The sequence below is a fragment of the Hyperoodon ampullatus genome, assembly GCF_949752795.1.
Source record: "Hyperoodon ampullatus genome assembly, chromosome: 1".
Taxonomy (NCBI): Eukaryota; Metazoa; Chordata; class Mammalia; order Artiodactyla; family Ziphiidae; genus Hyperoodon; species Hyperoodon ampullatus.
This window is the reverse complement of record NC_136914.1, coordinates 102,628,564-102,652,031: the sequence shown is the minus strand read 5'-3', so window position 1 is coordinate 102,652,031 and position 23,468 is coordinate 102,628,564. Positions and strand designations below refer to the sequence as shown.

At 31.8% G+C, this 23,468-nt stretch overlaps 1 protein-coding gene across 1 annotated transcript in view; it reads left to right on the top strand.

Moving 5' to 3' along the window:
- TECRL (trans-2,3-enoyl-CoA reductase like) overlaps positions 1-23,468 on the top strand; it is a gene marked incomplete at both ends in the record, with an annotated part of 98,252 nt that overhangs the window by 52,266 nt on the left and 22,518 nt on the right. The window contains 5 exons of the mRNA XM_079722044.1: positions 1,295-1,339; positions 6,198-6,301; positions 13,344-13,459; positions 17,769-17,874; positions 19,378-19,450. Of these exons, the coding sequence (XP_079578170.1) occupies positions 1,295-1,339; positions 6,198-6,301; positions 13,344-13,459; positions 17,769-17,874; positions 19,378-19,450 (444 nt within the window). The remainder of the gene's footprint in view (positions 1-1,294; positions 1,340-6,197; positions 6,302-13,343; positions 13,460-17,768; positions 17,875-19,377; positions 19,451-23,468) is intronic.

Sequence of the window (23,468 nt, the reverse complement as noted above, 5' to 3'; positions counted from 1 at the left end):
TGTGACTTTTTTGTCCATGAGAACTTGCATTTATAGTTGTCTTTTTGCAGTAAGTTTAGAAAGAATTGATCCCAATAGTCTAGTTATGCCATGTTATCATTAATTACTCTGACAATTTAGAAAGTAATGTTTTGAGAATGAAATAACAACTGTGGAATATTCTTTTGATGATATTCTTCTTTCAATTTATTTTTTATTAACTGAATGTGCTTAAAATTGTACTTCAAAGTTAAGAATTAAATTTTCAATAGAGACTTTAAAATAGTAACATAGAATTCATTTTAAGAGAAAATAATTATATTCTGGTAATTGTGAACCAACTTTTTTTTTTATGGCAGTGTGTAATAAAGGTATTTTGATTTTTCTAACCAGATAGAATTTTTAGTAATCTATGTATTACTAATAGTAGTATAAGTAAAAGGTACTAAAGTGATGATTCCGCTATAATTAATATGCCCATAATACTAAAAGTCAATGGTATATATTATTCTGATAGAGTGCCTTACTCCTGATAGAGAAAATAACTCACTTTCATATGCTAATGTTAAATAAATCTTAAATGAAGTCAGAGTTCTCCAGTTTTAAATGAAGATGTTTAAGATTATTTTTTGAAGAGTAATTTTCAAAAAGCACACAAGTCATAGGTCACTTATTTTAGAACATGTCCACAAATTAAATGCAACTATTTAAAAAGTCCTCAGATCAAAAAGCAGAAAACCACCACCCCTAAAGCTCCCATCATGCTTTCTTCCAGAACTATCCACAGTGCTTCTCAGCACCCTGCAAAGGATAACCACTATCTCCATTTCTGGCACTGGATGATCATTTTTCTTCACTTCCTGAGATCTAATCCGTCTTCCAATGGAAACTATTGCTTTTTAAATGTGTTTAGGGCTTCCTGGTGGCACAGTGGTTAAGAATCGGCCTGCCAAGGCAGGGGGCACGGTTCGAGCCCTGGTCCGGGAAGATCCCACATGCCACAGAGCCCGTGCACTACAACTACTGAGCCTGCTCTCTAGAGCCTGCAAGCCACAACTACTGAGCCCACGTACCACAACTACTGAAGCCTGCGCGCCTAGAGCCTGTGCTCTGCAAGAGAAGTCAACGCAATTAGAAGTCTGCACACCTCAATAAAGAGTAGCCCACTCTCACCACAACTAGAGAAAGCCCCTAAGAAGTAATGAAGACCCAATGCAGCCATAAATAAATAAATAAATAAATACATTTTTAAAATAAATAAATAAAATGTGTTTACACCTCTGCTTACAATTAAATGTTATTTTTCATTGAATAGGTCCAAAGTGGTACCCTTCTCGAGTGGGCCTGCAGCTAGAACGTGGTAAGAACCAATTTCACGAATCTGTTTATTTAGAGTCCCTTTCCTGTCTCAATAGATAATATTTATTTATCACTTACTAAATGGCAGGTATTGTAGTAAATACTTTAGATATATTATCTCATTTGATCCTCCCAAAAAGGTAGTGTTCCCCTTTTATAGGCGAGGAATTTTAGCCTCACAGAAATAAATTTCACACATTCACTGTCAGTGTGTATTGGAGACAGGATTTGAACTAACAACTATCTCAAAAGCTTTTACTGCTATATTCCTGCAATCTACTGCTTCCTAATATATTCTCAGGGATGCAGCTTAGCTCTGTTTCCTTTTTTTTTTTTTCCTATTTAAAAGCAGACTAAGGGAGGTAAGGAGGAACAGAATGAATGAATTATAGGGAAAAGTATTGTATCCATTAATAACCCTCAAGTATTTCAAATTTTCAAACCCTATTCTCCATTCAGAAAATTTATAAATATACACACTAAAGCGAATACTGCTTAGAATCATTGTTTTTGACATTGCATAAACTTGACCTTAAATTTGGACTTGTTGAAAGCTGTGGGTAGAATGTAAATTTGGGAGGGATACTCAGTTCAGGTCCATGACAGTAAATCTATAAGAGGCATCTATTAAGGAATTTCAATATCTAAATTTTTCCATTCAATCGTGAACTGCATTTTATTTTTCTGCAGTTTTTGCTTTTCTTAATATTCAGGGTATCATTTCTTAGACATCACATTCACTTAAGGACAAATGATGATTTTCTTGGATTTCTCTAAGATATTCTGTTGTTTTCATTGTTATCTTAAATATTCCATCTTTCTATGAGACTTCTATGTTGAAAACATAGGAATCCACATAATTCTTAAAAGTCACACTTTCTTAAGGCCTCACATTTTTCCAAACTTAATTGTTCAAGACAAATTCCCATCTGGCTAGAGTGTAAAAGAGAATCATTGTCTTGTTTATTTTTGCCTCTGCAGGGCATAGTATGTGCCAAGCACATAAATACCTTTCAACACACGGATACTGAAATAACATAAAATGAAATAGTGGTTTTGTTTTCTGAACTTGACTCTTATATAAAGAAAACTGAGAATGCCACAGGCGTCAATGTCAAATGTAACTTCAATTTGAAGGACACTATATGGGACTGGGGGATTTCTGTTACTTCACCCTTTCTGGTGAATGTGACTTTTTACTTTCCCCTCACTTATATACCTGGTTGAGTGTTCCAGGGTGTGATCTGAATAAAGTATAACCCTCCAAGTGTTCTTTGATAAGAATATGATGGCATATTTTTAAAAATGAATCAATTCATTTAGCAATACAAGCAGGACATGGTGCAAAGAAGAGGTTATTTACAGTAATGCAGAATTTTAAACCTGCCTCTTCTACTTATCTTTAGAGTCTTCTTTTATAAGTTAGAGCTAATAAAGAACCTATCTTATGTTTTTTGTTGGGGGGGGTGGGGAGGTTTGTAAATATTAAATAAGATTATGTTTATAAAATGCTATAATGAGTTGTATGTGGTAGATGCTTCATTGAACATAGTTGTAACTACTAATATTAAGGAAAAAGACTTAATAAAAAAACAAAGCAAGGCATGAATATTTACATTATAGTTGCTGCCAGAATATATTTGCCAGAATGATTGCACTATAAGTAATGACGCCATGTGAATTTAGAGTCCTTTACAGTTTCCTGACACAAAAGACTGCTAAAACACAAATAAAAGAGTAAGCAATTGATTTTTATGTGAAAAATAGCAAAGGTTTATTTAGCTCAGTGTTTCTGCTGAGCTGGGCTGGACTTGGCTTTGCTTGGTTAATCTCACTCAAATAGCTACAGTCAACTGGTGGATTGTTGAAGACTGACCTTTTTAAGATGACCACAACTACAGTCACTCCTCTCTGCTCTATGATTCTTCAGAATATTCTGGGCTTGTTATCATGGTGGCGTCAGAGGTGCAAATAAATGAGTACAAGAACTCAAGAATTCATGAGATTCAGGCTTAGAACTGTGATATGATCCCTTGTCCCACATTCTATTTGTCAAAGCAATACACTAGGCTAGCCTATATTCAAGGGGTGGGAAAATAGACACCAATTCTTAATAGAAGGAACTAAAAGTCATATTGCAAATGGTGTTTTGGTAATGGTGAATAATTGCAGTCATTATTGCAATAAATCTGTCATAGAAACTGGTAACTAAAATGTGCTCTCTCTTATTACTGCAATTAATATACTTCATAATGTCCTGGAAGTACAGGGTTGAATTTCTAATTCTTAGAACCATTAGATTTGTCCAATAGAAAGTTGAAGCATGGGTAAAGTTGGTCCTTCTCTTCCCATCCCTGACTCCAACCATCCATACCCCATTATACAACAGCCTTGACAAACCTGTAAGGTTAGAAGTATGCATCTTAGTGTCTGGCCCATTCTTGGGAGAAAATGACCCCAAAAGATGCATCACTTGAGTTAATTCAGGCAGAAAATTCAGTGGTCTTAAATGGTCAAAGTATCATGTAGATGGATGGGCTTCCATTAGGCATGGTCTCCTGGGCCCACATATTCCTCTCCCACTGGAAAATTTAAGCCAGCAATTGTACAGTGACTCTTCCTAGTGAGACAGGCTGGAGCCTGGGATCCTTTGCTGCAGTGCTGCAATGCTTGCACCTGGACACACCTCTCCTCAAGCAACAAAATACAAATAAACTGTATGGGACTAAAAATAAATTCATGTATGTGCAGTTGGGACAAATTCTGGACGGAAGATACAAAGAGACCAAAAAACCCACCTGCTACTTTTGAAGAGCCTGGAGCAAACGCGGGGCGGTCGGGAGCAAGAGCAGGGTACTGCGCATGACCCCTGCACACAACACCACCTAAGAGGTGGGCAAAACACCTAAGCCAACCCTCTGGCCCTATCTCTGGACACACCCCTACTCTCACTCCATATAAGGAACAAGTACGCCCCCGCCTCAGGGAGCAGGCAAGCAAGGAAATCTTTTGTTTGTTCTCTCTTCCCCCTGCTGTAGCAGGCGTCCCAATAAAACCTCACCTGAATTTCTTGTCTGATCAATTTCTGCAGATTAAGGAGGCCAGAACCCTGGTCGGTAAAACTAGTATCAGTATATTGAAGCTCTGTATCCCTCTTTCTGACTCCTTCATGCAGATTTAAAGAATTTGTTATTAACTCAGGCCCACCTAGATGACCTCTTTTGAAGTCATATATCATAACCTAATCAAGGAAGTGATAGCCTATTATATTCATGTTGTATTTATCAAAATTAATATATAACAATTTTATATTTTTATCTTACATTAAAATACCTATAATTGTAATTGTAAATCTATGCCTTGGATTTTGAAAATTATCTAATGATAGTCATAAATTAACATCTTATTCTTTCTTTCAATAATAGAGAATAAATGAAACCTGTACACGACTGAAGATAATATAAATCACAAATAGATTAGCATAAGCTATAATATAAATAAAAACAACAACAGCAACACTAATAGCATTATACTTGTGAGATACATCCATGTTGGTACATATGGTTCTAATCTACTCATTTTTCTTTCTGTACAGTATACTGTACAGAATATAAAAAAAATAAAAAAAATTATTTTAAAAAATGAAAAAAATAAAACAAAATATAGTTATCCATATCTCATTTATGAACACAAGATTTTTTACAATGTTTTGCTATTACAAACAGTGCTAAAAAGGACATCTTTGTACATATTCTTCAGGACACACTTGCCAGACTTACCTAGTGTTTATTTTTAAGAACAGAACATTTCCCTTACACATCTTCTGACATGTTCTGTTTACTTTCCTCCTATTTAATGAGAAATTCCTTCTCAGTAATCTTTGCAATATATATGTCTTCTTACTTCAAAAGCCTGGAGTGCTAGAAATCTCAGTCTTAGTTTCCATCTTTTCTTTTCAAACTGAATGGATAAATAATCTCATCATGCCCCATGGCTTTAACTGTTAATGACTTTTAAATAATCTACAGAGCTACCCAACTGCCTACTTGACAGTTCCCACTTGCAGGTCTAATAGATATCACACACTAAATACACCCTAACCGAAATTTTCATTTTCACCCAAAATCCCGCTCTTTCCTCAATCTTCTTCATGACAGTTAATGAGATTACAATGCACTTAAGTGCTCAGGTCAAAAATATAAGCACTGCCTGTATCTCACTGAATACTTTTTTCTCTCAAGTTGAACCTGCTCTAAATTCAAAATATGTCTGGGATTGATGAAATTTTAACATTTCCACCAGTGCCATGTTAATCCAAACAAACCTCATACCCTGATTGATGAATTTTGTCTTCCTCCTAAGTAATCTTGCTCCCTTTCTTCCCAGTTACCACACAGCACCCATAACCATCTTTTAAAAAGGTGAATCATGCCTATACCCAGGTGCTTTGCAATGACTTTTAAAATCATTCTACTCCAAATAAGTTATCTTATAATAAAATAATTTATAGAACAGTTGATATGTATATCTACTGGCACACAAAATTATACTTTAAAAATACCTTGTATCATAGTTGATTATGATATCACCTAATATTACATTTTCTCAGAACACAATATGATAGTAGCTAGTGGTAGTCTGTACTTTGTTTAAATAGCATTGGGAAACCACTGTGTATTTGAAAATTTTCCAGATATATTTTATAAAATGGGTTTATTCACGTTATCTTACTTTAAAGATTTACTGTAAATTGCAATTTCTATGTAAAATTCATCCTTAGCTTTCACTGGTTTCACATTAAAATTATTTATCATTATGCTTTGAAATTGTATTAAAATGATATTTCCTTGTTGTTTAAGGTGGGCCCTTTTTGAAGGACTACATAACCATTCAAAGTGTTGCATCTTCCTCCATTGTCACACTTTATTTTACAGACCTAGGTCAACAAGTCAGTTGGACTACAGTAAGTATCGATTTGAAATGCAATAAACATGTCCCACATTTTGATGTAATTTGTTGACATAGAGGACATTCTCTGTCAAATAAATTCATAGTGAAACAAAATATTGCACTAAAGGTATTTTAAAATTTCCATTCTTACTATGATCAGTGGCCAAATTTCCATTCAAGATTTGGAGAAATGAAAATACATGGTTGAAAGAAGGAGGATAAATCCCTTTTTAAATGTCTATCTATCTTATGACCGATGGCTTTCTGCTTTCCCTATGCTTTGTCAGTTACATAGTGTTTCTTCAACTTTTCCTTCTAAGAGCCTCGGGATAATGAAGACCCATTTGTTTGGAAAGAGTGGAGAGAGAATATTCAATAAAAAATATTCCAAGTCAGTGGGGAGGACATTTTAAAGACTGAGAGTGAAGTAGTAAGACTACTTTGTGTTCTCAGAGGTGGGGCATTCTTCTGACTTTCTTGAAGGAGGTGTTTTCAAAGTGGTGGCAACTGAATCCAATAACATTAGAAGAATGAAGACCATATTAAGAAACAGGAGGACTAAGAAACATAAAATACTTGACACTACTTCACAAGTATTGACGTATTCATGAGTAATGGAATAGATGGATGGAATATCTTCAGTAGAAAGAAGCTATGTGATATTTAGTGACAGGCAGTTAAGGAGTTAATCTGATAAATAATTTTGACTAGTGCAATCATTCTATTATTCAATTAAATTAAACCTATTTTTATATTGTTCAGCCTTTTAAAGTTTTTTTTTTCTGATTACATTCTATTTCATATTTGTGATATTTTCTATTCAAAATGGCTTTCCTTTGCCAGCAGAGTGCTTTGAGTTTTCCCTTTATAGTTAAACAATCAATTTTTTTAAATTATTACAGACACAGGATAATTTATACATTGTTATTTAATTCTCAAAAGGAGAAATTCCAGTTTATATTCATTAATCAAAATGTTGTCACATGCTTTACTTTTCCAGCAATTTCTCCTTTAACATACATTATCTTCCTGTATTTAGATAATTATTTTAGTGTGTTTGGTTAAATGGTTCCTTTAGTTTCCAAGATTTTTCTGAGCCTTTGAGTACTAATTTGTTGCACTAAAAACTGAGTTTATAGTATTCTGAATCCTTGTGAAGTATATCATAATGTTGACAAAACAACCTACTAATACATGCATCATATAAGCAAAGGGCTTAATGTTTAAATGTGATATCTACAGACCTTTGCTAAAAGAGATTTTAGACTAGCAGATTTTGATTTTGGAAGGTTAAAATATTCACAGTCTTTGTCCACATTTATGATGAAAAGGGAATTCTGTCTACAGAAGTAGTATCAGAGTGAGTGACAATAACTGTGAGTTCATAAGAAATTCCAGCTGCAGCATTTGGATAAGCACTGAGGAGAAAAAGTGCTAAGGTAGAATTCTATGACAATTGTACTAGAAAATTATAGCTTATTTGGGAAGAAAGTCATTTAGGTGACAAAGAGAACTCTGAAAATAGGCTGGCTATTTTAAAATCAACCCTATGGTTCACACACTCTTTTGCTCCAAATGAATCAGTCCTATTAAATGCTAAAAATATACACATTATATTGCAATCACACCCACTTTATATCAACCAAATTATACAATAAAAGCAATATTTTACCGCACATAACATTGTTGCACATTCATAAAATCTTAAAATGTACTCCTATAATAAAAGCATTATCATAAGTATTCTTTTTGTGAGAAATAATCTCTTTAATTTAGCAAAGTCAAAATTAAGATTTTAATAATATTTTTCATGAAATAAGTGTTTGTTACAGAATATTGAGAAAATTCTTGCCTCATGGAACTTATTGGAAGACTTAGGAGAAAGGTTTATTATAATAATATAATAATCCCCATCATACAAATCCTATTAACTAAAGATCTTATTAAGTTTTCACCATTTTTATATTCATTCATGTGTGTATATAGTCCTATGCAATTTATCTCTTGCATAGATTCATGTATCCACCACCAAAATCAGATACGGAATTATTCATTCCCACAAAGGAACTCCCTCATATTACCCCTCTGTATTCACACACTCTTTTTCCTGTCCTGGGGCAACAACCAATCTGTTTTTCAACTCTACATTTCTGTCATGTGGCAATTGCTATATAAACAGAATCAAATATTTTTTGATTGATGTTTATTTGTCTGTAAGCATAGTGCCCTTGGGATCCATCCTGACTGTTGCATGTATATCAATACTTAGCTTCTTTTTATTGGTGAGTGATACTCAGTTGTATGTATGTAACAGGGTTTGTTTAATTATTCACCCATTGACAGACATTTGACTGGTTGTCAGTATTTTGCTGTTACAAATAAAGCTACTACCTATCTGAGTGTAGGTGTTGGTATGAACATAGTTTTTTATTTCTCTGGGACCACTGTTGAGTTTTAAGAGTAACTTTTATATTCTACATACAAGTCCTTTGTCTGATACATGGTTTGCAAATATTTTCTCTCAGTTTTAACTAGTCTTTTTACCCTATTAACAGGACTTTTGCTGTTGTACAAAAAGTTTTCAATTTTAATGCAACCTAATTTAGTAATGTTTTCTTTTAAGGATATTGCCTTCACTATCATGTGTAAGAAATTTTTGCCTAGCCTTAGGCCCAGGAGTTTTTCTTTTATGAGTTCTTCTAATAGTTTAATATTTTATGTTTTAATCATAGTTTTTTATTCTAAAGAATTATCTATTTTTAACTGTCAAACTTAATGTTTATTTTTAATTTGCCTCATGTGTCCTATAATCTATTTTTTGATTTTTTTTTCTTACTCCATATGGATTAATTGTCATACTATCTTTTCTATTAGCCTCTCTGGTATTTTGGTAGTTATATCTTATTTGTCACTAACTCTAGTGATTACCCAAGAGATTACAATGTACATCTTTAAAATATTAAATACTAATAAAAATTGTTTGTTTATTAATGTGAAAATACTTCACAGAGAGTTGAATACCTTTAAGGTATTTAGGCTCCTCTTGACTTTTCTATTACTGTGATATATTTGAATTATATACTTTAAAGTTAAAATCTACTACTATAATATCACATGGCCAATCTTTATTTAGATTTATCCTTTTTACTGCAATTTCATTTTTCCTTCTAATACTGAGCTTACAACTGGTACCATTATCCTTCTTCCTTAAAAACACTTTTAATGCTTTATTCTGGTTCTGTCTTTGATGAGTTCTCTCAATTATTGTTCATCTTAAAATGTATTTATTGAACTTATTTAACTTCTATTCTTAGAGAATACTTTTGCAGAAAAAAATACATGTTGGCAATTATTTTTGTCTTTATTTCACAAAATTGTATTATTTTGACTTCTGACTCCATTGTTTTTGTTGAAAAGTCTACTGTACTCCTTAAGTCTTTTCCCTGGCTTATTTAAAATTCTACTTTTGTTTGATTATCACAAGTTTGATTATGGTGTACATAGTTATGATTGTGGTTTTATATTTATCCTGCTTTGGGTTTATGTGTTATCTGAGTCTATGGTTTGATATATATTTAATTTGAAAAATTAGCATAATCTTGTCATCTTTTGATTCTCTATTATTCTCTTTATATTCTCCTTCTGGGATTCATATTACGTTTTCATACTTTTCTTTCCAGAGTTTTCAAATATCTGCCTAAATTCTCAACCTTTTATTTTTCTTTGAACATTAAAAGATTGTTTTCTAAATCTAACTGATAATTCTGTTATGTGAATCTTTAGTTCTCCTGTTTTCAATGTCCTTCGGTTATGGTCACAATATCTTCACTCCTTGTATACCTTCATATTTCTGACTTAGTGTGGGAAAATTTATGTGAATAAATTTAAAGATAACTTGAGGCCTAAGATGATGTTATTGTCTTTCAAAGATAATCTATTATTCTGCAGATGGACTAATGGCACTATTGTGTACAGGTCATCTCATTCCAATCCATGATTGAAATGATTTCAGACTGAGCTTCAGTATCTATGAAGACAGATCTATTTCTGCCTCATCTTCACTCCTAAGTTGTAACTCTTCTAGATCCCAGCCCAAATCCTGGAGATTTTACAGAGCCACCTCTGTCTTTGAAAGATACCAAGCAATAATTTTTGTACTTCCATTCTCAAGCACCCTCAAAAGATTTGGTCTTTTTATCAGGCTGTTAACAAGCTTCATATCCCAGGTCAATCACTACTCTGGAGCTCCATTTAAAACATCTTGACCTTCTAATTCTTCAGTGACTCAGTAGCTCTTTGGAGCCTGAAAAACATTTCAATCAATTTTTCTTGCTGATCTCATTAGGATGGTTTGTTTGAATAACATGGGAATAGAATTCTCTGTTATATGTTATGCATATAATAGTTAATTTTTCTTTAAAAAAAAAACTTCTAGTATCATATTAGCTTCAATAGTATTCACTGAGTAAAAAGTGATATTACTACTGGGAAATGTTTTTGTAATTTTACTTAGTAGCTCTCCTATCTTTGGAAAATTAAGGTTGGCACTACTTTATTTTTGTCAGCAATTTCCAACAACTGTGAAATGTGCAATTTATTTTGACTGTCAATTGCTATTTTAGAAAATAATTAAAGCCAACACCACCCTAATAATGACAGGACTAAAAAAAAAAAAAATTAAGGGAGAATGAAATACATTAAGTGCAGTCTGAGTACAAGGGTCTTAATCAGTTCACAACATTTGCAGCTGAATGTTTCAATTTATATTCTCTAAACAGCTTATTGCCTTCTTCCTTTTCAATTTAGACATACACCAATTTGAATATTCCACTGAAGCTCCAAAAATCCCAATTACATAGCTTGCCTAGTAGAAATAATGGATTTTACATTTAAAGCAACACATAGTTTAAAACAGAGAACTTTCTATAAGGAGAAGCATGAAAATAACTTGATGTCAGAAATAAATTGGAATTTAAAAGTAGTATATATCTTCAAAGTAAAAAGAAAGTGCATCTGCTTATTTTGAATATAGAATCTCTATTAAACTTTTGGATTATGGAGTTCCCAGTCTTTGTAAATTCACCTGCTTTGCTTAGGCTGTATACCTGTAAATACATATGTTTGTATGTTTATTTTGGCTTTAGTCTTGTTTTTACTCTCTTTTTTGGTAGAAGAAGAGCAATTCCTGTTTCAGAAGTCTGTTTTATTAATATTTCTCTACATGGCTCTTGTTTTTCTTTACTCTAAATCTATTTTCTGATTACTTCCTAAATATAATCAAACATCTCTATTCCTTCTATCTGCACCCAAATAGACATTTTGCTTGAAAGATGCATTGTCTAAAAGTTATTTCTTATTATCCTCCAGTTCTTTCAGGTCCGGATGTATCCTTCATACTTTGGTACTCTTTTAACCACCATGTTTCAGCATGAACAATATTTGTGATAAAATGCTGGGTCTTCTACAACATATTATTGTAAGTTAGCAGGCTCCCCTGATTTTTTTAGGAGATGATGGAGATAAGATTGTAGTTTAATTTTCTCTGATCCAAAAAAGTTTCATATTTGTGATAACATTTTTACTAACTTAATAAAGAGTGACATTTGGTCACTCATACAACATTTTTCATTTTTGACATATTACAATAGAACTTGCTCAAAATTGACTTGACTAGGTCAGAGGCATTGAAATAGATATTTTAAACTTTTTGTTGTAATAAAACAATTATTCTAGAGTATTATTAACTAGATTCTATTATCAGACATTCAAAAGTGGTAAATATTTTTATTCCATATCTGAATAATCAGGAATGTTGTATGCCATAAACTAATATAGTCTCTTCTCTAAGTAAAAATGTCACTTTAATACTGAATTTATCGGATGTTGCACTGTTCTTATCCTCATATAAACGTCGTTCTTGCATCATGAGATAATAAATATCATTTTTAAAAAGTATAACTGAAGAAACCTGCATGTATAAATAGCTATTTATACGTGTGTATATATACATATATATGTAATTATATATGTATGTGAATAAATCATATATTTTAACCATGTAGCTACACAAAATTCACACCAGAGATAAGAGCATAATTAATAATCAATGTGATCACCTGTATTTTTGAGCAAAATATGTACAACTTCAAGTTTCCTACCTTAGAAAAATGATGAAAATTGGCAAAGACAAAGCAAAGTAGTAATGGCAGTCGAATTTATCATTGTTATGTTTGTATTCTTTCTCTTCTCTTTGAACACCCGTAGGGGAAATTATTTTTGCTTTTTTGTCTGAAATTTTCAGAATGTGACTTTAACCTGGTTTTAGCATCAAAATAAAACCAAATAATTGACAGTCACCAGATTCAGAAAACTATTAGAAAACAAGTCAATTATCTTTCTGCAATCACAAGGTCTCATTTTCAATTATCTTTCCAATTTTTATGGTTGTCTCTCTGTGGATTGGGTATCTCTCTCCACATACATGGTTGCCACTTAGCTCCAGAATTCAGAAGTCAATCTTATAAAACTACTCACTCAGACTCATTAGAATTAATCTAAAATTTCCAAAAGAGAGAAGTAAATTATTTCAATCTGAATAAGTGTCAAATCAATTGAGTTCAAAATGACATGGCCATAAAAAGATTAAAAGAAAGAAAGAGAAACTATTTCCCATTCCATTCAATGACAAAGACAGTTAACACAAAAGATTCATTTGTATGGGGCTGGAGAGACATGAGAAATGCATTTATGATTGTGTGATTAAATAAAAATTCCTGTGTACTATTTATGAAGAAATCATTATGTTCAATATTTTTAGTTAAATTAACCATTTATGATTGTCCTTTTCCTTAACACTTGGATATTTCTTCCAAGGAAGACTTCTTGCTATTTGCAATAGCACTTAATTTAGTTCTTTTTCAAGAATAGATGCTCACCTGTCCATTTCACAATTTACGTAGCAGGCTAAGTCTGTGGACATGTTTATTATGGTCCTAAGTAAATCTTAATCATATCTATAAAATATACTGTTAATCTAAATCACCTTCTTTTTTTAGGTATTTTTGGCTGAATACACAGGACCTCTGCTAATATATCTCCTCTTTTATTTGAGGATTCCATATATATATGACATGAAAGAAAGCTCTAGAAGATTACGTCACCCAGTGGTACAGTAAGTAATACATATACATGGAACATATAGATTAAGGAGGAGACAAACTAGTACACAGATATTATGCTAATAAATACTTTTTGTAAATGCAATTATAGTGGATTCAGTTTTAGGGTAATATATTTTAGATAACAAGAAGTAATGTATGCATGCCAACTTTTAAGTTTATAAACAGGAACTGTTACTTAATATACTTAATACTTTAAGTATACCTTAAAACAGAGGTAATTTCAGTTAATTATGATCACAATCAACAAGAGAAAAGTTTAATATTAAAAAGTTGAGAGGCCATATATAGGACTCAAAATATTAATACTTCTCTAAAAACATGGGCAACATTGCATAGAAAAGAAATAATGACTGAACCAATAAACTGGAAGAAAAAGGTTTTAAAAATTACAAAATCAAATTTTACTTTTAACCAGGACAGTTATCAAAGCAGAATATATAACTATAGTTCTTCACGTATTGTGGAAATAGTCTCCCTCTCTCTCTCTCTCTCTCTCTCTCTTCATATCAAATAACAAATTAAAGAGAATGAATAATCATTCAAGATGCTATGTTGACATGTAGAGTTACCAATTTGTTAAAAAAAAAAAAAGGAACCTGGGCAAATGACTAAACTCTAAGTGAATTAAGAAGCAAAATTCAGGTCATAAGGATGCTAGAAGACAGAGAATAATTTGACTCCTGGATTTCTCATCTCAGATTTGTCTTTCCTTCACTCTTAATTCTGTACTCCAGCCACAATTACCACCTTTCTTGTCCTGATACCTACCATGCCCTTACACACCATCCCTCTTCCTCCATCCTTCCTCCATTGCCTCCCTCTTCTTTATTTTTTTCAAACTTCAAATAGAGCACAATATTACTTAGTATTAGCCATTCCTATTCCTTCAATGAGAAATACGTTATTAAGATGTTTTTCCTTTATACAATTTATTACTTTAGAATTATATATTTACATAGTCATTTGTGTCTTTCCCTCTATAGAGTTTAATTTCTATAATGGGTGTCTTTTGGTGTTCAGTCAATTTTGCTGCTTAACACATTACCTGATTTATAAAAAATACTCAATAGTAATGTTCTGAATGAATAAATACATGAACCAGTTACATGAAAATTTATTTTACATTAGGCACTTTTAGAGTATAAAAACAGAGTAACCTGATCTGGATGTGAGTTCTGAGACGGACTTTTCTACGAAAGTTATATTTGAACATTTTTCTTTGTTTTCTGAAGGGACGTGTCAGATTTTATCTAGTAAAACTGAGGAATCTTCATATGGAAATTATCTGTGGTACATAGCAGTTTGATGCTTTGTAGGAGCAGACAGAAAGCTAGTAGAGCACAGGCACAGAGAAGCAAGGGGAGATTGGATCTCAGGGATCATAGTCAGGTCAGTATCTGACAATTTGCTCAGGGCCTTTTGGAATGTTAAAGTCTACCTTTCTTTTTCTTAAGTTAAGAGAATGCCCAATTCATTTAGAAAGAGTCTGGGGTGGAGTGTTCATAAGAGAATGTAATTGCCCTCATTTTTTAGATCAAACATAAAATGTGTACCAGATATATATCACAGCATGAAAAAAGAACACTTTTTTTTTCCTCAGCAGCATTCTCAAAGGAATTGACCAATACTTGGTTATTATTCTTAAACACAAACACAGCATGTTTTATAACGTCTCAGTGATAAATGTATCTGTTCCACATTCTTCCTAAGGAGCAAATATGTGAAGTTTATATTAAATCATTCAGAGGAGATACACACAAACACACAAACTGCTTTTGAAATTTAAATGTCTAGTAGAGGTCAGGTCATCCCTCATATACCACACTCCATCTAAAAAAACTCTAAAATCTTCTATTTGTTGCCTTTCCTGAGCCCTTCTCAACTCCTGGAATCCTTCCACTGTGCCCTCTGCAATTCAAAATCCACTGTTAGCAAAATTTCTTATATTGTCAACCTTTTATCTGAATATTGCCTTCATATTCTTCCTCAACAGAAACCTGGTACACTGCCTCCCTTGCAGCTCTATAAAGTGTCTTCTTTCACAGCCCTCATACCTTGAAACTTACTTGATGAAACATAAGATATTTGCAAATATTACATTTGGGAAAAAGAGACCCAAGCCTATTTATGGATGTTCAATTAGTTTAGCACTGGAAAGAGAAAGAGTTGATGTTTGAAGGGAAGTCAACCATAATTAAATAGAAAGAATATTTTGAAATGAAATCAGACTTGGTAAGTGCAAAGTCCAATAATGTGCAAAGTGGTATATATCCAGATATTAAGTCATAGCTAGCTGCTATGCTAATATCTATGCCCCAATGGTATAATATAAATTAAATATGTGAACTAATTTAATCATAGTTTAAATTAAAATTTCTCATTTAGTGCTCTGCTACATTGCTGGGCATAAGATAATTTTTCTGCTTTCTTACAAAATGGAAAATTCTACTACTCAAGTATTTATATAAATATTCTGAAAAAGAACCAACAAGTTAAGAGAGATGCTGATTCTCTTACCAGTCCTTTGAACCCACATGCAACCTCCTATATTAGGATGTTTGTTTTTGCTTCTCTTACTGTCTAGAAAGCTCTGTCCCCAAATATCTACATTTTGTTTTCTCACTTCTTTCAGGATTTGTCTATTGTTCTTAGATATACACATCACACAGAACATGTCTCTCCCATAATAGGTGCACAATTATATTTTTATGAATTAATGAATAATGATATATTCCCTAATGATTTAGCCAGGTTGGTTTGTTTTTGTTTGATTTGTTTTCCCTAAAGTCATTCTTATTAATACCAGAAATCATTAATTCATTGTGTTTAATATAAACTTACAGTGTAGACTCAATGTTTGATTTTACATCTTGTAAATGAAATGCTTATTTTTATGCTTAACCTTTATACATTTAAGTATACAGTCTTTGATCCTTATTGATTTTCTTGAAAAACAATTATAGTTTTTGAAGTTTTACAGGTTTATTTATAATAAAATAGGTGCATATTTTAACAGAAATATATTTTAAATATAAACAAGAAAACATGCTTCTATAAATCATATTTGACATTTACTTTTTAAATATTAGTTATACAAATGAAAAGAAGAGGTGATATGTTAGAATAGTAACAAAAACAAAGCAACACAAAATACTGCAATATGTTAGGCAGTCAAAGACCAAACATAAAACAAACTAAACAAAACAAAAGCTGCATTGACTCCATAGGAAAGGAAATTTGAACTTTTTCAGTCTATGGTACTTGCTAAAGGACAATCAAACAATGATAAAAATATTTTGAATATTATAAAATGTCAAATGCATTGTAAGTATGTTTTGAATACTTTTAAAGTTGTAAATTTTCTGCTTCAATCTTAAGGCATTTTGATATGAGCATATTTACAATTATTATATTTATATATATATTCCTTGGGCAGATGTGAACATACAGTTTATGACTGTTATTATGAAATATCTTGAGAGTCATCAGAAGTAAATTTATAGAAACTGTTGTTACAGTACTTTTATTATTAAATAAATTTAGAAATTTTCTAGAATAAAAATATCAAAAAAATTTGTGTTTTGGTTACCAGAAACAATATTTCCTGATAAATTAAAAGTTGTAGCATACAAGTGAACCTATTTACAAAACAGAAATAAAGTCACAGATGTAGAAAACAAACTTATGATTACCAAGGGGGAAAAGTGGGGGAAGGATAAATTGAAAGATTGGCATTGACATATACACACTACTATGTATAAAATAGATAACTAATAAGAACCTACTGTATAGCACAGGAACTCTATTCAATACTCTATAATGATCTATATGGGAAAAGAATCTAAAAAAGAGTGAATATATGTATATGTGTAATTGATTCACTTTGCTATACAGCAGAAACTAACACAACATTGTAAATCAACTATACTCCAGGAAAAATTAATTTTAAAAAGATGTAACTTCAAAAATAAGAAAAAGGGACTTCCCTGGCAGTCCAATGGTTAAGACTTTGCCTTCCAACATAAGGGATGTGGGTTCAATCCCTGGTCAATCCCTGGTCAGGGAGATCCCACATGCCTCGAGGCCAAAAAACCAAAACATAAAGCAGAAGCAATATTGTAACAAATTCAATAAAGACTTTAAAAATGGTCAACATAAAAAAACAAGAAAATAAAAAAAAATAAGAAAAAGAAAGTTGTAGTAAACTAAAAAAAAAAAAAAATTAAAATATCTTATGTATAAAGTGACCCAGATTTTTGGAAGGGAATTTAATGTGTTTGTGTTTTATTTTCTTTCTAGCTTGGCCTGCTTCTGTCATTGTATACACTATATCCGATACCTTTTGGAAACCTTATTTGTTCACAAGGTTTCTGCAGGACATACACCTTTGAAAAATTTGATAAAGGTGGGAACTGATATATTTTCTAATTTTAATTGTTATTGAGAAATTTTATGTATTGGATCATCTACATCATCATTAAATCATGTTTATTTCTCTCAAGCTTAGATTTTTCTATTCAGCTTTATCAGCATATCTTAAACATTCTGCTCCTGAAAGGCCATTTCCTGAGCGATCTATTTCATTGGAGCTGCCCTCAACCAATAACATCACATAAAATATTTGGCATGGCCTTACGTTACAAGTTACATACTTTTAGGCACCTTTAAGTTTGGAAATACCTAGCACTGAATTCAGATTAAGTGCCACTTGAAGAGGAAGAATTTCATATATAAACCCTCTTATAAATATACATTTGTGTGATTAAAATGATGATGCTACACCCTATATTTGTGATTGGTGTCAGTGTAATGCCAATATCTTTGCTCTTCCCCCAAATGGTAAATACAAACATTATTAACCATCAATTAACTATCAAGAAAACGGGAAATGTTCTGGAACATTGAAATGGAAATGTACATTAGATAACATGGTGCAATTCAGTTTTTCAATTCAAATTAAAATTTATTTTAATTTTTTTCCAATTTAAAATTTAGTTTCAGAATGAATTATTTCTTCACTAAAATATTCCTGAGTTTTAGCAAATATCTGTTTTCTTAGAATTTCAACAAGCAGACATTCCATTGTTGTCATTATAATGAAACAGTAAACTCTAGAACTTTTACAAACCTCAAAAAGTCATTTAGACTAGCTTCTCTTTTGAGAGAGGGTGTTAAAATTCGTCATGTAAGATCAGCATCATAGCCTAGTACACCTAAAACCAGGCCATTTCCCTCTATAATCAATCAAGAAGCATTACTACTAATGATTAAATAATTCATTCTTTTATTCATTTACTGTTGGAAAATAGTTATTTATTATTTTTATAACTTCACTCCTATTTACTACTTGCTAGACAAAGCTATTCTTTTTTTTTTTTTTTTTTTTTTTTTTTTTTTTTTTTTTTTTGCTGTACGCGGGCCTGTCACTGTTGTGGCCTCTCCCGTTGCGGAACACAGGCTCCGGACGCGCAGGCTCAGCGGCCATGGTTCACGGGCCCAGCCGCTCCGCGGTATGTGGGATCTTCCCGAACCGGGGCATGAACCCGTGTCCCCTGCATCGGCAGGCAGACTCTCAACCACTGCGCCACCAGGGAAGCCCGACAAAGCTATTGAAAAATCTTCATAAAATACATTGTTACATTTCTCTATATCCTAAATCCTCATTTATATTAACAAGTGTTGAGCAAAGAAATGCATTTTCTTAGTGACATCAAATAGGTACTTTTAAAATACTACTTTACTGAATGAAGAAGCATTTCATTTAACTAGCTTAGAAAATTTATAAAATTTTTTATACCAAAATGCTGCAGTGTGACATATAAATGTATGGGGTGACTTCAAATGATGTGATATATATTATATATATATATATATATATTCCCTAACTTTTATTTTGTTTTATTTGTAGAGTTGTGCCTTTTATTGGGGATTCACTTCTTGGATTGCCTACTACATTAATCACCCATGGTATACACCACCATGTATGTAGAATTTATTCTTCTATACCCATACTAAATTGCCAACATCAAAACTCTGTTCTAAACTACATAGAAATGATGAACGACATGGCACATATAAAGGAATAAGAAAATAATGAAAAAATGTCAATTTTAAATTGCTTTCATAATACTCCATTAAATTTTTATGTAGGCTTAAAAGACCAAATTTGACTGACATATTTTGATTTAATTTCTTTCCATAGAAACTCTAGCAAAAAATGTAAGTTGATTATAAGCCTTCAAAATGACAGATAGTAAAATGAAAGAGTAAAGATGAAAAAGAAACATGCCATATAATCACATAATCATGTACAACCATCAGGATTTTTTAAATAAATAATTAAATTATTCTTTTAAATAAACTTCAAAAGAAAAAAACATAGAGGCTTTTTTCCCTGTGACATATTGTTCCCTATTTATAACTTTATTAAATGTCTTGTCCCTTGACTCAGATGAAGCAATTTAGCGAACTGCACACTGGAACCAAATCTAAATCCTCAGTTCCTAATCTTGGGGGAAACATACCTGTCCTGATCAAAGAATTCCATTTCTTTTATCTTCTGTGGACCTTTCTCTTCTCAGCTTTTATTGCAGCTCACAAGGCACACACAGCAGAGCCCTAGTGTTATGTGTTGACATTTCATATTTAACTGAGAGTTATTTTTTGTGGTCTATTTCTAGTTTATAAAGTTTGAAAATAAATGGATATAAATGATGTATTCAAGCTTTATTTTAGATTTTATAAAATAACATAAAACTTAAAGACATTAAAATAAATTAATATCTTTTCTTGAAGCAATGACACAGAGAATTATATTATTCAGGGTTTTTGCCAAAATCAGCAAATCTAATTCAGCAATCACAGTAAATGATTGCAATGTTCAGAACTTTAACTCTTCTAAATACTAACAAATTAACTATGAATACTGAAGGAGAAAATTCCCTGATCTCACAAAACTCTAACTGATTTTTAAAAATATTTTAACAGAAGATGTGCCTTCTAACTTTAGAATATGAACAGAAAAATTTTTTTAAATATTTTTTATCCATAGTATGTTTAAAAAGAGGAGCCTCTGAAAAATGCTACATTCATATATTGATACAAAATAATAGAGGTTAACTGTGTTAATATATGCAAAATATTTATGGAACACTTATTGTTTGTCAAGAACTGTAAAATTGCTATTTCTTTTGTAATTGGAAACAATATTATTATGTAGGTGTTAATATTCCCCACTATATATTAGGAAAATAAGGCTCTGAAAGTTTAATTTTACTGTGCTTAAGACTCTTAAATGAATATGATGTAAGGAGGACTCAAATAATGTGAAAATATATAGAGCATTACAATACCTATTCCAAGTGGAGAGTGAATATCATGTACAGGCACCGCATGCTTTGCATGGCTCTGATATGCATGGATTTCAGTTTTTATGGTTTATTTAAATAATACCAGCCCCTAAAACCATGCTTCAAATTCAGTTACCACATATGCTAATTGCAATTGCACAGAGTACAAACTTTGCAGCTAGCTCTTTAGTCCACATATCACTCTATAAATAACGGATGCACATCATGGTCAGTGACATCTGATGGTGGTTGATAACTGCACATCTCTTATTCAGTTCACTCACAACCAGCAAATAACTGGAACAATTGTGGAGTCTGGGAAGTCCAAGATCAAGGTGCTGGCAGATTGGGTTCCCTGGTGGGGGCTCTCTTCCTGACTTGCAGATTGCTCCCTTCTCACTGTGTGCTCACATAGTGGAGAGAGAGAAAGCAAGCTCTCTGGCATCTCTTCTATTAAGGACACTAATTCCCATCAAAAGGACCCTAACCTCATGACCTCATCTAAACTTAATTACTTCCCAAAAGCCCCATCTCTAAACACCATTATATTGAAGGTTGTGGTTTCAACATCTAAATGTTGGGAGGCACCATTCAGTCTATAGCAATAGTGGGTGGGGGGGGCTAGGATAATTAGCCCACATTTCAGGCAAATAATGGGATCTAATTTGTCATGTGATTATGACATTTGTTAGATTTTATTTTTTCCTTAGAATTTCACTTTTCTGCATAAATGCTACAAAAAGTTTGATCCTTGCATTCATTATCTCTGCCTAAGATTTTTAAAGATTGTTCTTCCCCTTTTATAACTCTTTGATTAGAATTTATAGATTAAAAATTTTGATTATATATTAGGTTGTAAAAATCCAATGCTGTTCCTTCAAAGTAGAACTAGTACAAACTACTCTATCTTTACTTTTTTAATTAATTTTATTGAAGTATAGTTGATTTACAATGTTGTGTTAGTTTCTGCTGTGCAGCAAAGTGAATCAGTTATACATATACCTGTATCCACACTTTTTTAGATTCTATTCCCTTATAGGTCATTACAGAGTATTGAGTAGAATTCCCTGTGCTATACAGTATGTTCTTATTAGTTATGTATTTTACATATAGTAGTGTATATATATCAATCCCAATCTCCCAATTTATCCCTCCCCCCATTCCCCCTAGGTAACCATAAGTATGTTTTCTACATCTGTGACTCTACTTATGTTTTGTAAATAGGCTTATATGTGGAATCCAAAAAAACGGTACAAACTTCATTATCTTTAGATGAGATGAACTAAACCTGAAAACATAGATAAGTTCAAAAAATTTTTAAACAAAAATTTTAAAACTAGATACTTAAAAACCTATTCCTAAATAACTATTGAATCTAAAAGTAAAAATACTAATATTACAGAAAAGACTATGACAAAGTGACAAAAGAGTAAACAGTACACATCAAAGCTTTTTTAGCCAAGTAGTTATAATCTTATTAAATAATCATATTTAAGGAAAATGAAACAAACATACTAATTAAACAAGTTAAAAATTCCTTTATATTAAAACACTGTACTCAAACTATATGCTGCATTAAGTTCAGGTATTAAGAGTTGTAGAATAGTTGAGCCAATTTTTAAATTATTTCCCTTGAAAATTTTCTTTAAAACCTGAATGCTTACAATGTAATCTTCCTTCATTTCATCCTCACAATTAGAAGAAAGAAAGAAACAGTGGTTGTATTTTTTATGCGTGCTTAATTTTTTCATCATATTTTTCTGTGCTTTCACTTTGTATATGTTCTTTTGACTTACATACTCAAGTGTTTAATTCAGGATATTTTGTCCTTACTACAGATATGATAATTAATTTTCCGTTATTTTTATGTTGTCATAATTTACATTGTGCTTTGCCCTTTACATCAACTGGGTTTTTTTCCCACCTCTTTCTGTATTCTCTGCACTAACAGTTTCACATTTTTTATAGCCCTATTCTCAACAGATCTGACTGCACAAAATAAATAGCATCTGCACATTTACACACACAAAGTACTTAAATGAAAAACAACATATGGTATGTATTTCCAACGCATATACCATTAGGGAGGTCACTTTACATACTTGAACAATATTTAAAATAAATAAGAAAAAATATATTATCATAATTGGACTGCCCAATGGCAGGAATATTCCATTAACCATAAACTGGAATGCATATGTTCAGGAAGTTTAATACAAAAATATTTAGTATCAAAAGCAGTCAAGGAAAAATGACCTATATTTTTGCCTATCTAAATGTGAAATATTATACAAATTATAAAAACATTATAGAAAGTTTTAATGCTTTCCAATATTTTTTCTAGAAAGTTTGTTTCAAATTATATTATTTGTAACTTTTTTTGGAAATAAATATAAAAATACTTTAAAATTACACTCTTTGGCCCAATAACTTTTTATCACATCATTATTTTTTCTCACTAAAAAATGAAAAAGGCATATCTTCACAGTCTTGATGCATGAAATGTTCTGAACCCTCTCATCCCTGTGTTAATATCTATTCATTTTTTTAGATAAAAGTTCAGTCATGTACTCAAAGTTCTCCCTGATCTCCCTGATTACAACAAATCCTTCTTTTTAGCTCTTATATTAAATATTGCATAGATCCTTCT